Below are 18,953 nucleotides of genomic sequence, written 5' to 3'. Positions count from 1 at the left end.
TGGGGGAGCTGAAGTTCTTTCTCGGTCTTCAAATACGGCAACAACGCAACGGCATCTTCATATCTCAAGAGAAATATCTTAAAGAGTGCCTGAAGAAGTTCGGTATGCAAGACTGCAAAGGCTTCACAACACCAATGCCAGCCAAGCATCATCTGGGTCCCGACGACAATGGTAAAGAGTTTGATCAAAAGGTATACCGCTCCATGATTGGGTCTTTGCTTTATTTATGTGCATCTAGGCCAGATATCATGCTTAGTGTTTGCATGTGTGCTCGATTTCAAGCGACACCAAAGGAGTCGCATCACTTAGCTGTGAAGCGAATTCTTCGATGTTTGGCTCACACCCCAACTCTAGGATTATGGTATCCAAAGGGCTCAGAGTTTGATCTGGTTGGATTTTCGGATGCTGATTATGCTGGTGACAAAGTTGATCGCAAATCTACATCAGGCACATGTCATTTTCTGGGACGATCACTTGTATGTTGGTCTTCAAAGAAGCAGAACTGTGTATCACTCTCCACTGCTGAATCTGAATACATTGCTGCTGGATCTTGCTGCGCTCAGCTTCTGTGGATGAAGCAAACACTCAAGGATTATGGCATTCATCTGAAGCAAGTGCCACTTTACTGCGACAACGAAAGTGCCATCAAGATTGCCAACAACCCAGTTCAGCACTCGAAGACAAAGCACATTGAAATTCGTCATCACTTTCTCAGAGATCATGTTGTGAAGGAAGACATTGATATCATACACGTCAACACTGAAGAGCAATTGGCAGATATCTTCACAAAGCCCTTGGATGAGAAGAGATTTTGCAAGTTACGGTGTGAGCTAAATATCTTGGAATCCTCAAATGTCCTGTGATCAGGCACACATCCTAACACTTATGCATATTGATGACTTAGATGTGCAACACACGAAGTAGCGTATATCTTCAATCAATGAAGACATACATTCTAAGTGTGAATACATTAATATGGAATTTGACTTCGGAGCGCCACGATAATTGTGCGCCGTGTCTGGGTCTAATACTTCCTATACGGTGGGTAACGCCACCACCAAATGTTCCATTTTGAAGTGTTTCTCTCATGGCGTTACCTCTCAATGTCTTCACAATTGGTTTGGCTTCATTCTCTGTATGTTTTCATGATTATCTTCACTGTGTTGATTATATGGATATATATGTACTGATGTTCTGTCCTCTACAGCATTCACTTATAGCTATGTCTTCTTGGTTGAATCTTTTTGAACTAAGTGAATGTGATCGGACCCTAACCTCTCTATGCTTTCTATCTCAAACTCTATCTCTCCAAGTCATATGCATTCTGTTGAAACTGTCGAATGTCTTCACTGTGTCCTTGTCAGCCGAAGACATTAAGACAACCATAAAAGTCCGTTTTTAATGCTCATTCCTCCACATAAGATCCGGAGAAGAAGGAACGACCGTCCGACAATTTAGGCGTGCGTGGGACATGGAACAAATCCCAATCTTCCTCTAACTGGCCACGCGTGCCTCAAATGCGAACCGCCAGGGGTACCTGCATAATAGCGCAGTGCCGCCTCTATCCCTATAAATACACGATTCACTGTGGTCATTATCTCCTTCTTCCACCCTCGCACGAACCCTAGCGCCACCGCTAGCACTCGACGACGCCGGCGACGAAGCGCTTCACTGCCGCAACCTCTCCGACGCCGTTTTCACGCCGACAGCGGACATCACTTTCTCCGCCATCGCCGTAGGTGTCTTCCGTCGCCAAGTTAGGGCATGGAGGATCGAACTGCTCGGCCTCAACTCTCACTTCGTCTAGCAGTTCCAAGTGTGGTAAATAAAACCTCTTTTTACAGCTTCTTTTGATCCTACAGTTCAGTCACTTTCTGCCATAAGAAGTTTCTCTTCACGCCAGTTAAATCTCTCGCTGCATCTCATAACATGCCTAGTATATTCACTTGTGCTTCATAAAGTAGTTAGATTCCTCACTTGTACTGATCTATGGGTTCGTACAAATCTGGAACCAACTTCTTATCTATAAGTGAATGTCTTCGCATAATAAGGTCAATGTCTTCTAAACCGATTTATCTTCAAAATCTTCTGAGAATGCATATGACCTCTTCCCCTTCCCTCGCACCTTAATGCTGTCACAGGTACATGTCCGTGGGAGAATCCTTCGGTTCTCATAGTCTGCATTCATTTGCAGAGTACTTGCAGCATCACATCAACTCGCCTGAAGCCAGTTCTTGCAAAAGGAATCCTTTGAAGCCTTTGAACATCTTGAAGCCTTCCAAGTTATTCATGACTTCAGAAACAGTAGCAAGGAAGGGAGGCAGACAGCGACGTGGTGAAACGTCCAAAGATCTGCCTGATGAATTGGCAGAGATGTACAAAACTGATCCTGAAGAAAGCTATGGTCAGCGCAAGACACGAATCCAATGGATTCGAAGATATTGGGCAGAGCAATGGTTCTACTACCGCTTCGTCACTCAGAAATATGCAGAGAAGTGCGCCATCAAGAGACCGTGGGGAGATGTATTATACAAAAATCTCGTACCCAAGTCCAAAGACGAAGCCATTGCTCAAGGATTCTATCCATGCATGGTGAGAGGACCACAGCCAGCTGAGGCGCATCCGTCATCACTTCTCTGGTGCCGCGATGATAATCTCTTCAAGCGCAACTTTCAGTTTGCACAACAGTCAGCGAAGATAAACAAGAAGAAATTTGGGCTTGACTTCAACCCTGGTCCCGCCTCACCAAGGGCAGATGGCACACGCAACGCCAATCCCAATATCATCGGGCCGTATGCCAATCTTGCAGGCCTCATCACTCGCATCCTAGTCCAAGGGACTGCTGTGAATGACCCTCCAGCAGATACTGAGTCAGATGACGCCCCTGCTGCTCCGAAGCCAAAGCAGAAGAAGCCAAAAGCTCCAAAAGCTTCAAAGCCAGCCGCTTCTCCCAAGATCGCAAGAGTGAAGCCTTTAGCAATTGCACCTCCTGAAGCCAGTGTGCAGTCAGAAGGCTTATCATGAGTGTCCAAGCCCCAAAAAGCCAAGAAGCCTCAGCCACACACAGGCAAAGAGCTCACAGCTGTTGACATTCTGCGCTGCGAAGCCATTGATCTCTCAAGCGATGAAGATCTTGGAGATGATGCTCTTGAGCAGCTCATCAAGAGCAAGGAGGAGGCTGAAATCTTCAACAATCTGCCTCTGTTTGATGTCGCCATCATCCACAACTTCATCGATGAATGGTTTGACACACCAGACATAAGCTTCAATGATCTGCAGCTACCCATAGGCCTCAGCGTTGCCTTTCAAGGTGCAATCGCTTCAGAACTTGCAATAGCCCAGTGAATTGTAGAACTGAAGCAGAAAATTGATCATGAAAAGGCTCAGTTCAAGAAGCACGTGGCCAAGCTCAGTGTGCAAGAAGTGAAAAACTTCAAGATCATGTTGCACGAGCTGAAAGAAAACTTCCTGAAGACGCGTGCCGAAGTTCAAGGCTCACGAGAACGCATGAAGACTTTGGCTGAACGTTGCGTGCAGGCCTACAATGAGGCAGAAAAGCGCAAGGCACTTGGGCGTCCCGGCATTGACCCCAGGATGGCCGCGAAGAAGAAAAAGAAGGTGGCTGTGACCGAACCTGAAGCGCCAAGGTCAGAACCTGATGCTCCGATTGTCTTCCCCGCTGCAACGACTGGCTCGAAGCCAAAGAGTTGATCAACCGCCTCACAGCACAAGAAGACACGGACTGCAGAGGCTAAGGCTAAAAAGAGAAAACATTCTGAAGCCTCTCCTTCTGAACCCATTATCAAGAAGCGCAAGACCAAGAAATCTCGGGCTGCTCCCACAGAGCCCCTAATAGTTGAACCACTCTGCGTCCGCTATCCTGACGCAGATCGTCAGATGACAGTGCATGATCCTGGTTACATAGAGGCTCCGCACGCTGAAGACATTCCAGCAGCCAACCCTAATGCTGCTAAAGACATTGGTCCCCAAGACAATGTGCAAGGTGATGCAGCCCTTCCTCAGCTTGAGACAAGCGAACAGATCAGTATTGGTAGTCCATTGACACCAATCACACAAGATGCGTCGTGGGCAGATCGCCCACAGGAGGAAGATGAGCCCCAACCCACTGCAACTCCACCGGCGCCTACCCTCCATAGGCTTCGCAGAGGGCCAAGGGCTCAGGCTGTTGAAGACATTCCGGCTGCATCAGCCGAAGAGCAAGCAGAAATACCACAAGCTCCAACTCCCCCGCACCAACAAGAAGCAGTTCTCAAGGAGAACATGCCTGAAGCTGAAAATGTTGAGGCTGCCACAAACAACGCCGAAGCAAATGTGGAGCCCTCCCCAAGAACAGCTTCAGAAGACACCGAAGCTATTGCTCCTGAACATTCTGTGCCTGAGTCTGCTGCCGGACCACAATTCCACTATCATATTGCGCACAGGCCCCAGGTCCAGAAGCCGATCCCACGACTACCAAGGTTCCCAGGTCCTGCATCAGCTCCTGGTTCCTTCAACATCAATGGCTTCAGGGCAGATAACACGTTTTTCGACCGCTCCAAGAACCCTTATTCAAGGGAACGGATTGTATCAGATAGGTTCTGGAGCCATCAACAGCGCAGCTATTATTCATGCATCCTCTACAACCAAGGCCGCATCTTTCCTCACAAGCACCTTGAGGTTGAAGCTGTTGAAGGTCTGCCTGGTCTAGAAGAAGCATTGGATTGCTTCAAGCAAGTGGGTTTGCTGCCATTTATCACTGACGAAGAGCACTGGAACGAAGAGCTTCTGCTCCAGTTCTATGCCACTTTGCATATCAAAGGCTATAACAGAGATCCGAAGACATGGATCCTGGAGTGGATGACAGGCAATATCCATCATGAAGCCAATGCTTTCGACCTAATTGAGCTTACCGGCCTTCCCACTCCTGGCGAATTCTTTGAAGAAGGATGCCAACTCCATGCTGAAGCCATTGAGAGCATATTTCAGCATCCTGAGCCAGATATGAGTCAGATGCTCTCAATGATGAAGCCATTTCCTCCAAATGCACCCTATCCAACTAGGTTCTTCGTTGAAGACTTAGAGTACCTGCCCAGAACAATATATCACATCATAAGGCGGACTCTTTGGCCAGTCAAGGGACACTCTCGATATGCAACGATTGATGGTGCAATGAAGACTCTCATCTTCTGCATTCTTCATGGCAAATGCTTCAATGCACAGGATCTCTTCATCCGTCAATTTGCTGCGTCTGCTTCAGAACTGTTTGGCTTAAAGTTTTATGCTCCTTGGGTTATGAGGCTAATCAAGCTTCACTCTGCAATCTCCTATCAACCCTCAGCCCGCAATCATAGGATAGTTTTGCCTGATATGGACACATCTGCTGAAGCAATATATCCAGAGCCGGCCAAGCAACCACTAAGTCTTCAGAATGCAGAACACCAGAGCTTCACTCAAAATATTGAAGGTGTTGAAGCTCTCTCTCGCGTGTATCCAATGGCTGGCACCACACGTGCCCCTGCCTCAACTGAAGCCACCAACAGCACAGCTGCAAAGAGACCCAAGAAGCGCACTCGTGCACTCAATGACAGAGAGCTTCTTGTGGCTCTTCACCAAAAGCAAGATAGGCATCACGACTGGCTCAAGAGGCAGATGAGAAGCATCATGCAAGACGTCAATCGCCTCAGAAATATGGCAACCAAGAATGCATTTGTCACACACGAGACCTGTCGCCGCACTTGGAAGGGCCTCACCATGATGTGCCCTGAAGCTGAACTGCATGAGGATGGCTTCACAGAGCACTTCAAATTTGACTCCACGCCTCCAAGAAGAGCGGTGATGCGCAGCACACCATCACTTGAAGAGTCAGAGTTCTCTTCTTCTGCTGCCACCGTGTCTGCCCGTATTATTGAAGAAGAAGACGACGCGACATCATCTCCACCTGCTTCAACGCGCGTCGAATCTGCACCAAGCTCGTCTGCACCACCGCCAAACAACTCCACCGACCCTGCTGCGCCTGGGAACGTGTAGAAACCTCTATGTCTTCAAACCTTTTTGGTCATCACTGACAAAAGGGGGAGAAGCATATGATGGTTATAGTCTTCAAGCGGGTCACTTTGGGCGGGTGCCACTCTATTTTGCTACATTTTGCTTCGTGCTTACAACTCCCGTTTTTGCTACATTTGCTTCTTGAGTTGTAACACTTAGCCTTGATGGCCGTCTGCTACCTGCTTGTCACGCCGTTATGCGAAGATAAATTCCGCATGTGCGATGATAAATTCCGCACTTATCTCTTACTGCAGACGTCCATTTTCCATTATGCATGACATTATCTTCATATATTTTCACATGCATAGTGGATTGTCATCATAAGTTGAAGTGGATCTCCACAAGTACAACCTGCCATGTGCATTTGCATTCAAAAGGCGAATTACTTATATGCACATCTTCAGGGGGAGCCCTTCCAACTTATGAAGACAAATTCCTTTACTATTTCACAAATTATGTTCCCCGTTGAAAACTTCAACTAGTTTGTCATCAATCACCAAAAAGGGGGAGATTGTAAGTGCATCTAGTGCCACCCCTAGTTGGTTTTGGAGTATTGACGACAAACCTAGTTGAGGGACTAATGTGTTTGTGAGAATTGCAGGAAAACACAGGTAGAAGTCCCTCATTGATTCGGTTTCACTACCAGAGATGACCCCTAAAAATGTACGAAGACATTGAAGACAATGCTGGTTTATGAAGATATTCATATTGAAGACGATGACATGAGAAGACTCCCTATGAAGCTTTTGGAACTCGAAGACCTAGATCCTTCGTAGTTTTATTTCATTCATGTTGTGTCATAGGAACCACCGTACTGTTAAGTGGGGTCGAAGAGAACCAGTCAGAATGACTGAAGTGATGCCAAATTCAAATCCTATGTCTTCGAGCGAAGCCTATGAGAGAAAATCTTGTCCAGAGTCAGACAAGTCAGCTTTACTTGTAGCCCAAGTAAAGTTGCCGTGTGAGTTCGAAATCCGACCGTTGGTACACGTGTCAGTTCCTTAGTGACCCAGGGTCATTTCGGACAGATCAGGTCGGGTTGCCAAGTGGCTATAAATAGTCCACCCCCCACAACCTTAAATGGTTGGCTGCTCAGATTTCAGTGCACGGCTTTTGTCGTTTGAGAGCAACCCACCTCGAAGCCTTTGAAAGAAAAATTCCCAGTGAGGAGAAAAGCCCTAACCACCCAGAGCCAGAGTAAATTGGGCATCACTTAAGTCTTCGTGTCTGTGTGATTTGAAGACTTATTACACTTGAGGACTGTGCATCCTCCAGACGATTAGGCGTCGCGTTCTGAGCATCCAAGAGAAATTGTGGATTGCCAGTGAACGAAGTCTGTGAAGGTTTGGGAGTCTACCTTGAAGACTTACCAGAGTGATTGGGCGAGGTCTGTGTGACCTTAGCTCAAGGAGAAAACGGTGAGGACTGGGTGTCTTGGACTAAGTGTCCTTGACTGGGTGTCCGGGACTGTGTGTCCTTCGGTTTAAATACCTAGCCGCTCCAACCAGACGTACAGTTGTCACAGCAACTGGAACTGGTCCAACAAATCATTGTCTTCAACGTGTCACTGGTTTCATCTTCACTTCCCTTCATTTACAGTTATTCATTGTGAAGCCATTGCATGCTTGCTTTATCTTTTGTCTTCACAACATGAATGTATGATCTGTTCGGCTTCATAACTTCTTCCTACCTGATCCTTATTACACTGAAGTTGTTTGTCATTGCGCTTTCACTCTATTGAATACATGACCATGGCTGCCCTAGTGTAATCTAACTTCCGCTGCATAGTAATAGGCATAATCTTCACTGTTTGTCTTCATAACTCTCACGTTTTGAAGACTTCCATAAAAATCGCCTATTCACCCCCCCTCTAGTCGATATAACGCACTTTCAGAGAGGTTCACATGCATGGAATATATTGTGTTGGAAGACTTGCTGTTGGGGTCTACAATGCATAGTATACCACAGTGACGCACCAATTTAAAAGAAGTCGTATTTATTTATGATAGAAATCTAAGGTGTTTGATTTGGGTTGTAAAGATTGTCTTGCTAACCTATAAACTAAGAAATCTAATAGTTGGTAGATTAGGTAATTTTTTAGCATGTAAAGGAGATTTAGTTGGGCAATCAACTTTCTTTCCAAGCTAAGTTGGTTGGTTCATGTATTAAATCCTATGTTGTGTGCCATGTAACAACAAGTTATTTTGAGGAAATAGACATATATTGCAGAAAAATACCCATATCGAGTTTTGAGGGAAGCTGTCTGAAAATCCTATGTTTTGGAGGAATCTTTGAAGACCTGTATATTGTGATTTCTGCATAGAAATTGTCTTGCGCGTGAGTTTCAATCTTCTAGATTGGTTATATTGTGTTCAACCGCAAGGTTCAAACCCTCTACTTCGTGTACACCACATGCGGGGCAAGAGGCTACTGCACTGAAGGTGGACGGCCATGAAAGATAGGGTTGTGATGATAGATCAGATCTTGCCTCGAGGTTTGTTCCTCATCACACTCTCCACGACAATGCTTGGCTGAGGAGAATTGACATGTCCACGGGACTCATAATTTATCACATCAATCAAGTTTGCGCTCTTTGGGCTATGCTTGATCATGTTCATCTTCAGCAAGAGACCGCCAATAACATTGTTTGGAAGCTTGCGGCAAATGGCATCTACTCCGCTGCTTCCGCTGAGGGGTCCATCACCATTTTGATTAAGCATGCAATGTTTTATAAGTGGGTGCCCCAAGTGGAAGTTTTTTGCATGACTTGTCATCAAGAATATGATTTTCGACCACCGGGTCTAGAGAGGAGAGGATGTCCAAACCATGGCTTCAGTCAACTTTTTAGGAGGAAGCTTGAGTCTGCTACACACATTTTGTTCAAGTGCAAACCCTCCATCTGTGTTTTCAAGGTTTTAAAGGCATGGCTTGCCTCCTTGGAGTGAACATCGCTCAATGGGGTGGACTACAATGGTACTCTTGGTCGTGGCCAAAGTAGGAAAGAGATGGCCTCCACCATCATGCTCGTTGTGGGGGAACTTTGGAACGAGAGGAATGCGAGGTTATTTTTAGAATGAAGATAAAAAAAGTGTCCGGCTTAAACTTAATAAAGCCTACACACCGGCAATATACAAACAAGTCACACTACATAGAGGAAACTTGGTTTCCTGAGTATGAGATAAATCACTAGGGCATCAAACTAAGGCAGAGCCCGCAGACTCGGGGAGGATCCAAAAGGATGCCATGACCCTAACACACCGGCGGAGATGAACGAGCCATCAAGTAGACCCGTCATAGCTTGTTGGTCGCCAACACTATGCTATCAACGTCGCTTCGCTTCCCAAGCAGCATCCACTGCTGCATGTAAACATTGCACTAGAAAAAGCAGTCAGCAGGGTGAGGGAGGGCAACCTCAATCGTAATTTTGTTGTCGTTTTGCCGAATGGCCCATAACAATGGCTCTACATATGGCCACATTACGTGTTTGGACATGCCACGTAACGAGTTCAATAGAAAGATCAACTCTGCACCAGAGGCTAGATCCCAATGCAGCCCCGAAGCTTCACGGACTGCACTCCACAGAAAGCGCGAAAAGGATATCTAAAGAAGACATGGTTGGCATCCTTCCGCACCACACACAAAGCACAATGGGCATCCAAACGTTCATTGCGCTTAACTATATTGTTAGACGTTGGCAGGTGGTTTCTAAACATTTGCCACAAGAATATTTTATCTTTGAGCGGTAGTGGCCTTCCAAATATGGCACATGACAAAAAGTGAAGAAGTTTTAGATAGTTGTGCATAGAGCGATTTTACCGAAAACTGGCTAGAGCTAGTAAGGTGCCTCATAACCACGTCCGCACCACTTGACATGAGCATGTATTGGAGCCTATCCCAAAGAGAGTTCCGACTAGCATTCTCGATAGTGGTTAGCTCACGATGAAAGGATACAACTAGGGGGGGAAGAGAAATGCCTCGGCTACCGAGATATCCGGCTCCACTATTATGGAGTACAGAGCACATAATTCCATCCAAAGCAGCTGCAAATCCAGCCAATAGTCAAACAAAAATGCGGATGGGCTTGCCATTCCTAGTCGAAAACTTTGCCCCCAAAGTGAAAGCCAGCTTAACCGCTTGGATCCCATTCCAAAATGGGTAGCCACAAACCCTAGATTCAAAACAAAAGAGCAGTCCAGGAAATACTTTGCTTTGAAAAGCTTAGCCCAAAGCCCACTAGCATTTTGGGAGAGCTTCCAAGCCCACTTGTATAAAAGGGAAATGTTCATAAGTTTCAAATTTATTATGCCCAAGCCTCCTGACTTTTTTGGACGGTAAAACTGTCACTCACTTAACCTCATGGTATTTCCTCTTGGCTCCAGCTCCTTCCCAAAAGAACTTGGAGCGCGACATGTCCAGTTTGGTGTAAGCCCCATCATCTAGAAGGAACAAGCCCATTGTGGACATGGTAAGATAGGAGATGCTCAAATTTGTTAAGATCAGCCTGGCGCCCGAAGACATGACCTTGCATGCCACGCGCAAACCCTCTTAGCTACCGAACAACACAATGCCTCGCCATCAGAGATTTTAAGGTTCTTGTTACTAATTGGGAATCCTAAGTACGAGATTGGGAAGTCTCCTAACTTGGAACCTGATATTCCTCCCAGTGATCCATCCCCTTGGACTTATGGAAATTAACCTTCATCCCCGACATTGCCTCAAAGCATAGAAGGATTGGTTTTACCGAGGCAATACTAAGTTGGTCTAGTTCGAACAACATCATTGTGTCATCTATGTATTGCAAGTGCACACACCCTGGGGATAAGGTGGCCACCCCCCCTTCATATGCCCAGTAGCTCGATCCCTATCGAGCATTGCCGAGAGTGCCTCGACAACGAAGTTAAAGAGCAAGCTGTAGAGGATTGCCTTGTATCAACCCATGCTTGTTGAACCCACCTAGCCTCAAAACCATTGTGAAGAAAAACCTCGTGGAGAAATACCTAGTTGACACAATCATAAGATCTTTTGATATCTAACTTAAGTAGGGTCACCTATTGTCTACATCTCTTGACTCTGTGCATTATCTCATGCAATGCCACTAATCCTTCAAGGATGTAACAGTCTTTGATAAACGCGGATCGACATCTATTTATGACGCGATGGGCCACCGGAGAGGGACGTGAGGCATAGGCTTTTTACAATGGATTTTAAAAGGAACATTGATCAGCGCTATCAGGCGAAATTAGCAAATGTTTTGTCAGCCCCCTTGACTTCAAAATTAACGGAAGTATGTCAAATTTTAACCTACATATGTCAAGCGTACCGACCGTGAAACCAGTGCAGATGGCAAGCAAAGGGCCCTTCAGAAAATTCAAGAACATGTGGAAGAAGGCAACCGACCAACCGTCTAGACCGCACACCTTATCCAGTTCCATGGAGAGAAGCTACGCGTCGATCTCTTGAGCCAGGAAGGAGCACAAAAGCTTAGAATTTTCCTCATGCGAAACACGCTGCGAGTGAACCCACAGATTAGAGTGCAGCACACCCAATTTGGGCTCAGCCGAGCCCGTCCAGCTAATGTTGAAAGTATAGATATGCCCTGCTCCGATTGCGGACGCTGGATGGAGCACTTACGCCTACGGCCATTCGCTTATGCATGAAAGTAGCGTGTGTTTGCATCCCCTTTGGTAATCCACTTGACCCCACCTCTACGACGCGAGTACTCTTCCTCCGTGTGAAGGATAGCGAGGACCTTGTTCTCGGTGGCGTATCTATGTTCCCATTCGGGAAGAACACACAGAAAACATACATAGAAACATGCTTAATTTTTCCGCAAGCGCAATCCATGTCTCAAACGGGTCACGCAAATTACCAGCAGACTATAAGGCTACGGCCTAGCGCTCCTGAACCAATGATTCATTTTTGCCATCTAACATGCTGATGATAGTCTTGGCGCTCAATAAGGCCGAAGCCAAGCTTTGGGTAACCACCCACTAGTGCAAGGCACCTGGGTTCCATTATGCCGTGAGAGTTTTTGTCCATTTGTGGAGGAGTAATTGCCTCCTCCTTTGAACCACTAGTAACCTTCTTCTTTATTGACAAGATTAGGCAAATATTTTGCGTTTGTTTCTAATTTCTTTAAACACTTTTTTTAGTCTTCTATTTTCATCTTTAGAAACGGAAGTTTATTTTAATCATGTTTTTCCACTACCAGTAGAGTAATAATGTCCCATTAAGCATCATCAGATTATCCTCAGGATAGATAATCTGATCAATCTCCAGCATTATATATAGAGTATCTTTCCAGTGAGCTTGCATATCCGTCCACAAACACTCTGGTACTAATTCCACATTAATAGTTTCATGTGGCTCAAAATAGATTGATACTACTACGTACAACATACATAGTCATGCGTTAGTTCTGTTGCTCTATTTCATCTGGTCGATCGTTTTGATCGTGTCACCCAGACCCTCCCTTCCAACCCAACAACGCCGCAACGTTGCCGTAAGAGATAAACATTTTTGAGTTCAGGTTGTGTCGTCGATCGTTCTACTGATGTCAAAAATGATGTTGACCAGTTCTTCGGAGGAACCTCACACCGCCGCCAGCAAGAAGCAGCCAGGGGCGAAGGAGGAGAAGCAGCAGCCAGCCCCCAAAGGGAAGCCTAAGAAGCAGCAGCAGCCGCAGCGTCAGGAGTCGATCAAGGCGACAAAGGAGCAGAAAGGGAAGGCGCCCATGGTAGAGGTGCCTCCGCCCGTCGAGGAGGAGGAGGAGAAGGCGGCCATGGCGAGGCCGGTGGTGCCGCAGGTCGTTACACAGCTGACGCACGAGGAGAAAGACGAGGACTGGTTGGCCATGACGGGCACCAAGCTGCCGCGGTTCCCCCACAGGCGCCCCGAGATAGTCCAGAAGCAAGTCAACGTATGCATGCATGCCCAAAGCTTTTTTTATTTTTTCCTTTGAATCATGGATTCGTTTTGGTATCACTGACACCATCTGTTCGTGCGTGCAGAACATCTGCCCAGGGGAGTGGCTTTGGCAGGCCAACAGGAACAGGAACAGGTACAAAGTCAAGGAGAAGAAGTCCGAGAAGGTACTCACTAGCTTTTCCACTGCTATTTGCACTTCACTTCATCGCCATGATTTTATTATTCTTGATGATTATATATTTGATTGTGATTAACCTCATTGGGATTATAATTATATTTAAATGATTAGTTGTTTAGATCCAACTGCGTTTGTTATTTCTAAATTTCGCATTGTAATTAGATTTTTAGAGATTTTTTTAGGGGGGGGGGGGGGGCTGAGGGTGACCAACGTGCCCATCTCCTAGCCTAGGTGCTCTTACACGTGTGGCCAGGAAGTCGTGTTATATCTACACCCTTTGACGGTGAAAGCACATACCAGTTGATATTCTAGAACTTTACATTGTGTATGGAGCAGATGTGAAAGGTGTGACCCTAGGTGGGAGTGGTTGACATGCTCGAGTGCGGATATCATTAGAGTTTGAGTTAGATTTCTATCATAAATTCAAGTTACAAAATATGAATTATATGTTTAAGAAAAAATATATTAGTAAAAACTTCTTTCAAATACAAATCTAACAATACAATTACTATATTATATAACATATTTTGCAAGTGACATCTATATTGAATATTGTTTTAAGATACGAGCGGGGCTGACAAAATTTGGATGGAGGAAGTACTTTGTCTTGGAGACAGTTAATTTTCCTAGTACCGTCTTGCGTCTTGGGGCCAGAATCGCAGCCAAACCCATTGAATATTTTGCTTTCAGTGTTTTTGGTTTTCAGTTTCTCTCTGTTCGCACCACAGTGACTTGGCATGTAGCCAAAATGGATGATCACCTTGTTGAGCTTTCTGTTATTCTGCAGCGCGTGGGCGGCCTGAAGGGCATGGCGACGGATGACGAGGACTCCAACTCTGACTAAGCTCAAAGAGGAGCTCGGGCGTGACTCCAACAATGGCGCAACAACGGTAGAAAGGATATTTTGGAGTTATTGGTGAGGAGAAGCATCGGGAAAAGCGGTAGCAAGAGAAAGAGAGGTTGAAGATAGTTAGTGATCATGGATGGGCATTCCATGAGTTTGACTCAAATAAAAAATCCGGAAAATAATTTATGAGGTTGATGTTGTGCTACCCAATAATGGTTTAGGAATGTTGCATCTCTGCTACCAATTGCCACCATGCATCTCAAGTTTCTGTTTTGCAAGAACTATTTGTTGCTTTGCCTCTTGAGTTTCTATTTTCAGTAACTATTTGTTGCTTTGCGTTGGCAAAAGCACAAAGGGATGAGCTCTTGATGTTATGTCTACCCTACTCAATGTAAATTTTGTTGACCTAGCGACCGCTTTAACTAGGCCTAGTGCTAGTCAGTCGATATCAGTTTCGTTAAGTTTCACGAGGCTCTATACATGTGGATGCGGGAGCAGTGTAAGTAGGCGAAAAGGGACCTTCTCTAAATATGCTCTAGTACGCTCGGCATTAACTTTAGTTTAGACCAGCCTTCCATTTAGGGGTGTTCTTTGGGACTCTTTAGCCAACCCTTTGCCGCTGGGGCTACCGAGGGCCTATTAGATTTTGTACCTACCAGATAAGTATGTTAGACACCCCAGACTATGGAATTTGGGACACAATTCTCCTAACCTTTTTCTAAGGTATAGTTAACCCCCTAACGTAATTTAACCACAAGATTTTTGTCTCGTTCTCCTGGCCTGGATTTTCGACCGGTTCTCCCGGCCTATTTCGCTGATTATTACTGACCATTTGCGATGCTGAGATTGGCTAAGTTCAAGTCAAATCGTGCAATCCAAAGATCTCGGCATACCCTTCTCTCGAACTCCATCTCCTCAATAGTGATAGAGCTCCGTTATCATGGCGACTATGGCGTTGAGGCATTGGTCGCGGTGGAAAATCTGAACATGCAACTGGTGAAGTTTGATGGGGAACACATCGCTTAAAGGTTTCTTCGTGGCAGAAGCGTTTACTTACTCTTGGAGGGCATGATGGGTGATGGCTTTATTTTGAGTTCATAAAATTCATCTTTTGTTGGGAAAAAGGGACCCTCGTATTAGTGAGTATTCCTCCTATCAAGTCAAAATTAAAGATGTGCATGGGTATTTTTTAGAAGGAAAAAGGCACATGTGTTGTTGGTGTGTAAATATAATAGAGATTAATTTGTGGAGCAGCAAATGTTGCTTGTTTGGTCATGGGACAATGAGAACGAGAAAGGTGTTTGCCACTCCACACACGGTGGAAATGTGTTCTATTGCTAGTCAATACTCCATCCGTTCACAAATATAAAACGTCCTAACATTTTTCTGAATTGGATGTATTCCTTGAATATAAGATTTATCTGAAGTAGAAGTATCTTTGATTTGACCAAACTTATAGAAACATTCGCAATACAAAATCAATATTATTATATTTATTATGGAATGTAAGTTCATATTTTATATATTTGGTATTGTAGATTTTTATAATTTTTAATATAAATTTGGTCAAATCTTATACGCGGAATAAAAAAGACCAGAGTGTAAGTATCCTTCTAAATTCGAGCTCAAATGCTCCTACCATGAACAGTAAAATAGAAAAAAAAATTCAAAAAATTCTGAATCTTTTTTTATGGCAAACTTTAAGAAATGTTTGAAGTGCATGCAAAGTTTCACCACGAAATCACACTGGGGCAAGTCGTGGCAATAAAAACAAATTCAGACCTCCAAAATACATTTGAAAGTAACATTTTCATAGTATCAATTTTGGTTTTTTTACCAACACATTGCACCGATGTGATTTTGTGCTGAATTTTTTCATGCACCCAAAACATTCTTTAAAGTTTGCCAAAAAAATCAGATTTTTTTTTATTTTTTCGAACTTACTGTCATTTGAGCTCGAGCTTAAAAACTCCACATCCGGACCAGAGGGGTTATTTAGACATGTTTAGTGTATTTTTATATTTTTTTAATATAAATTTGGTCAAACTTTGTAAAGTTTGACTTGATACAAATCTTATACGTGGAATAAAAAAGACCAGAGTGTAAGTATCCTTCTAAACTCGAGCTCAAATGCTCCTACCATATGAACAGTAAAATAGAAAACAAATTCAAAAAATTCTGAATCTTTTTTGTGGCAAACTTTAAGAAATGTTTGAAGTGCATGCAAAGTTTCACCACGAAATCACACTGGGGCAAGTCGTGGCAATAAAAACAAATTCAGACCTCCAAAATACATTTGAAAGTAACATTTTCATAGTATCGATTTTGGTTTTTTTACCAACACATTGCACCGATGTGATTTTGTGCTGAATTTTTTCATGCACCCCAAACATTCTTTAAAGTTTGCCAAAAAAATCAGATTTTTTTTATTTTTTCAAACTTACTGTCATTTGAGCTCGAGCTTAAAAACTCCACATCCGGATCAGAGGGATTATGTAGGCATGTTTAGTGTATTTGTTCACCCATTTCAGTCCGTATGTCATCCGCATTGAAAATATCCAAAACGTCTCATATTTGTGAACGGATTGAGTACCTAGGAACCATCATATTTCCTCCCATGTCAAGTAAAAAAATAAAGATATGCATGTACTGCTGGTGTCTAAATAGAAGTGATGGTCCATACCAATAACCGATACCTCATGTACACACAGTATAAGGATAAGGAGCCATGACATGACAACAAGGGGGGAAAGGCCACACAGTTTCAGAGCAGGCCAGTTAGCTAGCTCGCTAACTAGGTAAACTGTTGCCAATTGATGCATTGCAGGAACAACGCAGGAAAAATTTACCATATCGATCTCAATAGAAGATATATATGGATGGTATGTCCCTGTTGATGGTACTACATTAATGTGCAAGTTTTTCACACACCCATGCAAGTGCAACATGCATCCATTCTGTGATAAATCCTGAAGAGAACATCACAAGCTAGCCAAGATACATGGCAGTGCACCAAACAAGCATTGGTCATGATCACCACGCCATTCTTGTCCCTTTGTAAGCAGTAAATATAATTCCTTGACTAATCGAAGTAACATGAGTAGATGACACGTCTACAGTAAGAAATTTTCAGTTTCCATTGCATTTGTTGTAACGTACCCCCTGTGGCCGGCGCTGTCCCGTTTGCTTCAGACGGTTTCGCTTCCCGGCTCGCGGCTGCCGGCGGTGAGGCTCTTGTGCTCGCCGTCGTCATGGGCGCCCGGGAGGATGGTGTCGTCGTCCTGATCATCAGCGTCTTTCTTCTTGTTCTTGGTGTACTCGCCGTAGAGGTACGAGGAAAGGCCCCAGACGCAGAGCGCGGTGGCCACGGCCTTCTCGGCGCCGAAAGGATCGCCGAACACGACGACGCCGCCAATGACATTGGCCGTGAGCACCGCGGCCATGCACACGCCGCTGTGGAGCGACGACGTTAGGTAGATCACGCCGGCGGTGCCCATGAAGCACGCCTGCCACGTCACCACCAGCGTCGCAACCACCACCCAGTACACGGCGTGGGACCCCTTCCAGTGGGCCACATCGTTACTGAAACCGCCGGTCGCCGCGAGTCCGATCGCCGCCACGACGGACGCCATGGCCTGCATCACGGCCTGCACCTCCACCGCCAGGATGAACCCGCCGGAGACCGCCTCCCGGTACAGCAGCTCCATGACGGGGAGGTACGCGGAGAAGAGCCCCGCGGCGCCGAGCGTGACGACGAAACCGATGATGTATCCCTTCCTGTCCGGACTCTCGCCCGAGTCGCCGGACCGGAGCGCGAGGAGCACGGAGCAGAGCGTCATGAGCACAACGGCGTTGAGGTTGACGAAGGTGAGCGGGTGACGGACGATGGCGACGGCGAGGACGAGCGTGAAGGCGAGCTGAGTGGACAGCAGCAGCGACGAGGTGGACACCGGCAGGAGCGACGAGCTGTAGGCGAAGAGCAGGTTGTTGACGCCCATGAGCGCGCCGATGAACAGGCACACGGCCAGGAAGCGCCGCGAGAACCAAAGAAACGGCCGAGGCGCGGAAACGGGCCGGCCGGCGAGGAACGCGGCGACCACGAGCGTCGGGAACCCCGCGGACTGCACAAGCGTGACCACCCACTTGTTCTGCCCGCCGTGCTCGAAGTAGAACCTGGAGAGCAGGCTGGAGACGACGGACCCGATCAGAAGCGCCGCGTAGTTGGCCATCAGGAGCACCATCGACCTGCTCCTGCGGCGCGGGGCCGCCGTGGCTGCGCCCGCCGGCCCGGAGGAGATCGCCATTGCCGCGCGCGTCGCCGTCGTGGTCAAGGAGGAGTAGGAGGGATCGATGGATGGATGGCGAACTGGCGATGGGCGACGGGGATTGTACATAGGCGGCATGTATATATCGGGTTGGGGAAATTTTCTTGTTGGGGAAGATCAGAGATCACAAAAGGCCATGCAGGAATTGCGTAGAGTAAGGAGGATTTATAGAAGGTTTTTTACACTGCTGCGCCTTCCGTTTCTTGCTTTTCCGGGCGGCCGGATGTGAAAAAGCTAGGCGTCAGTTACAATACGTTACTAGTCTATTGTTTGGTCAGTATATATACTCGTGTATATTTGGGATCACATCAAAGCTGGAAATTAATGATCAGCAGAAAATTAGTACTCCTAAGATGAGGCATGAGAGGAAGCATTGCATGGAAGTAAGTGCAAAATTTGCATGAATATATGGATGTATTCATGCATTCATTGCTCAAATCCAAATATAGTACTAAGGAAGTAGTAGGAGCCAATTAATCGAGAATGTCCAGTAATGTAGTAGTATATATATATATATATATATATATATATATATATATATATATATATATATATATATCTCCGAATTAAATTGATGGATTGGTTGTTGGGTGCTGAACATATCGCAGAAGATCCCTGAATTAGTTGCTGA

The 18,953-nt window shown here is 45.6% G+C and overlaps 1 protein-coding gene and 1 pseudogene across 1 annotated transcript in view; one reads left to right on the top strand and one right to left on the bottom strand.

The window, feature by feature from the left end:
- LOC125538634 (uncharacterized) overlaps positions 1-14,358 on the top strand; it is a 31,557-nt gene extending 17,199 nt beyond the window's left edge. Inside the window, exons 5-7 of the mRNA XM_048701897.2 lie at positions 12,622-12,964; positions 13,056-13,136; positions 13,938-14,358. Coding sequence (XP_048557854.2) covers positions 12,622-12,964; positions 13,056-13,136; positions 13,938-13,994 — 481 coding nt within the window. The 3' untranslated portion in view covers positions 13,995-14,358. The remainder of the gene's footprint in view (positions 1-12,621; positions 12,965-13,055; positions 13,137-13,937) is intronic.
- Positions 14,359-16,682: 2,324 nt separating this feature from the next.
- Positions 16,683-18,549, bottom strand: LOC125538625 (putative purine permease 4 pseudogene; annotated as a pseudogene).
- Between the last annotated feature and the right edge of the window lie 404 nt (positions 18,550-18,953).

This window comes from Triticum urartu, chromosome 1A (genome assembly GCF_056163025.1).
Source record: "Triticum urartu cultivar PI428250 chromosome 1A, HENAU_Tu73, whole genome shotgun sequence".
Taxonomy (NCBI): domain Eukaryota; kingdom Viridiplantae; phylum Streptophyta; class Magnoliopsida; order Poales; family Poaceae; genus Triticum; species Triticum urartu.
This window is presented reverse-complemented; position numbering and strand designations above follow the sequence as displayed.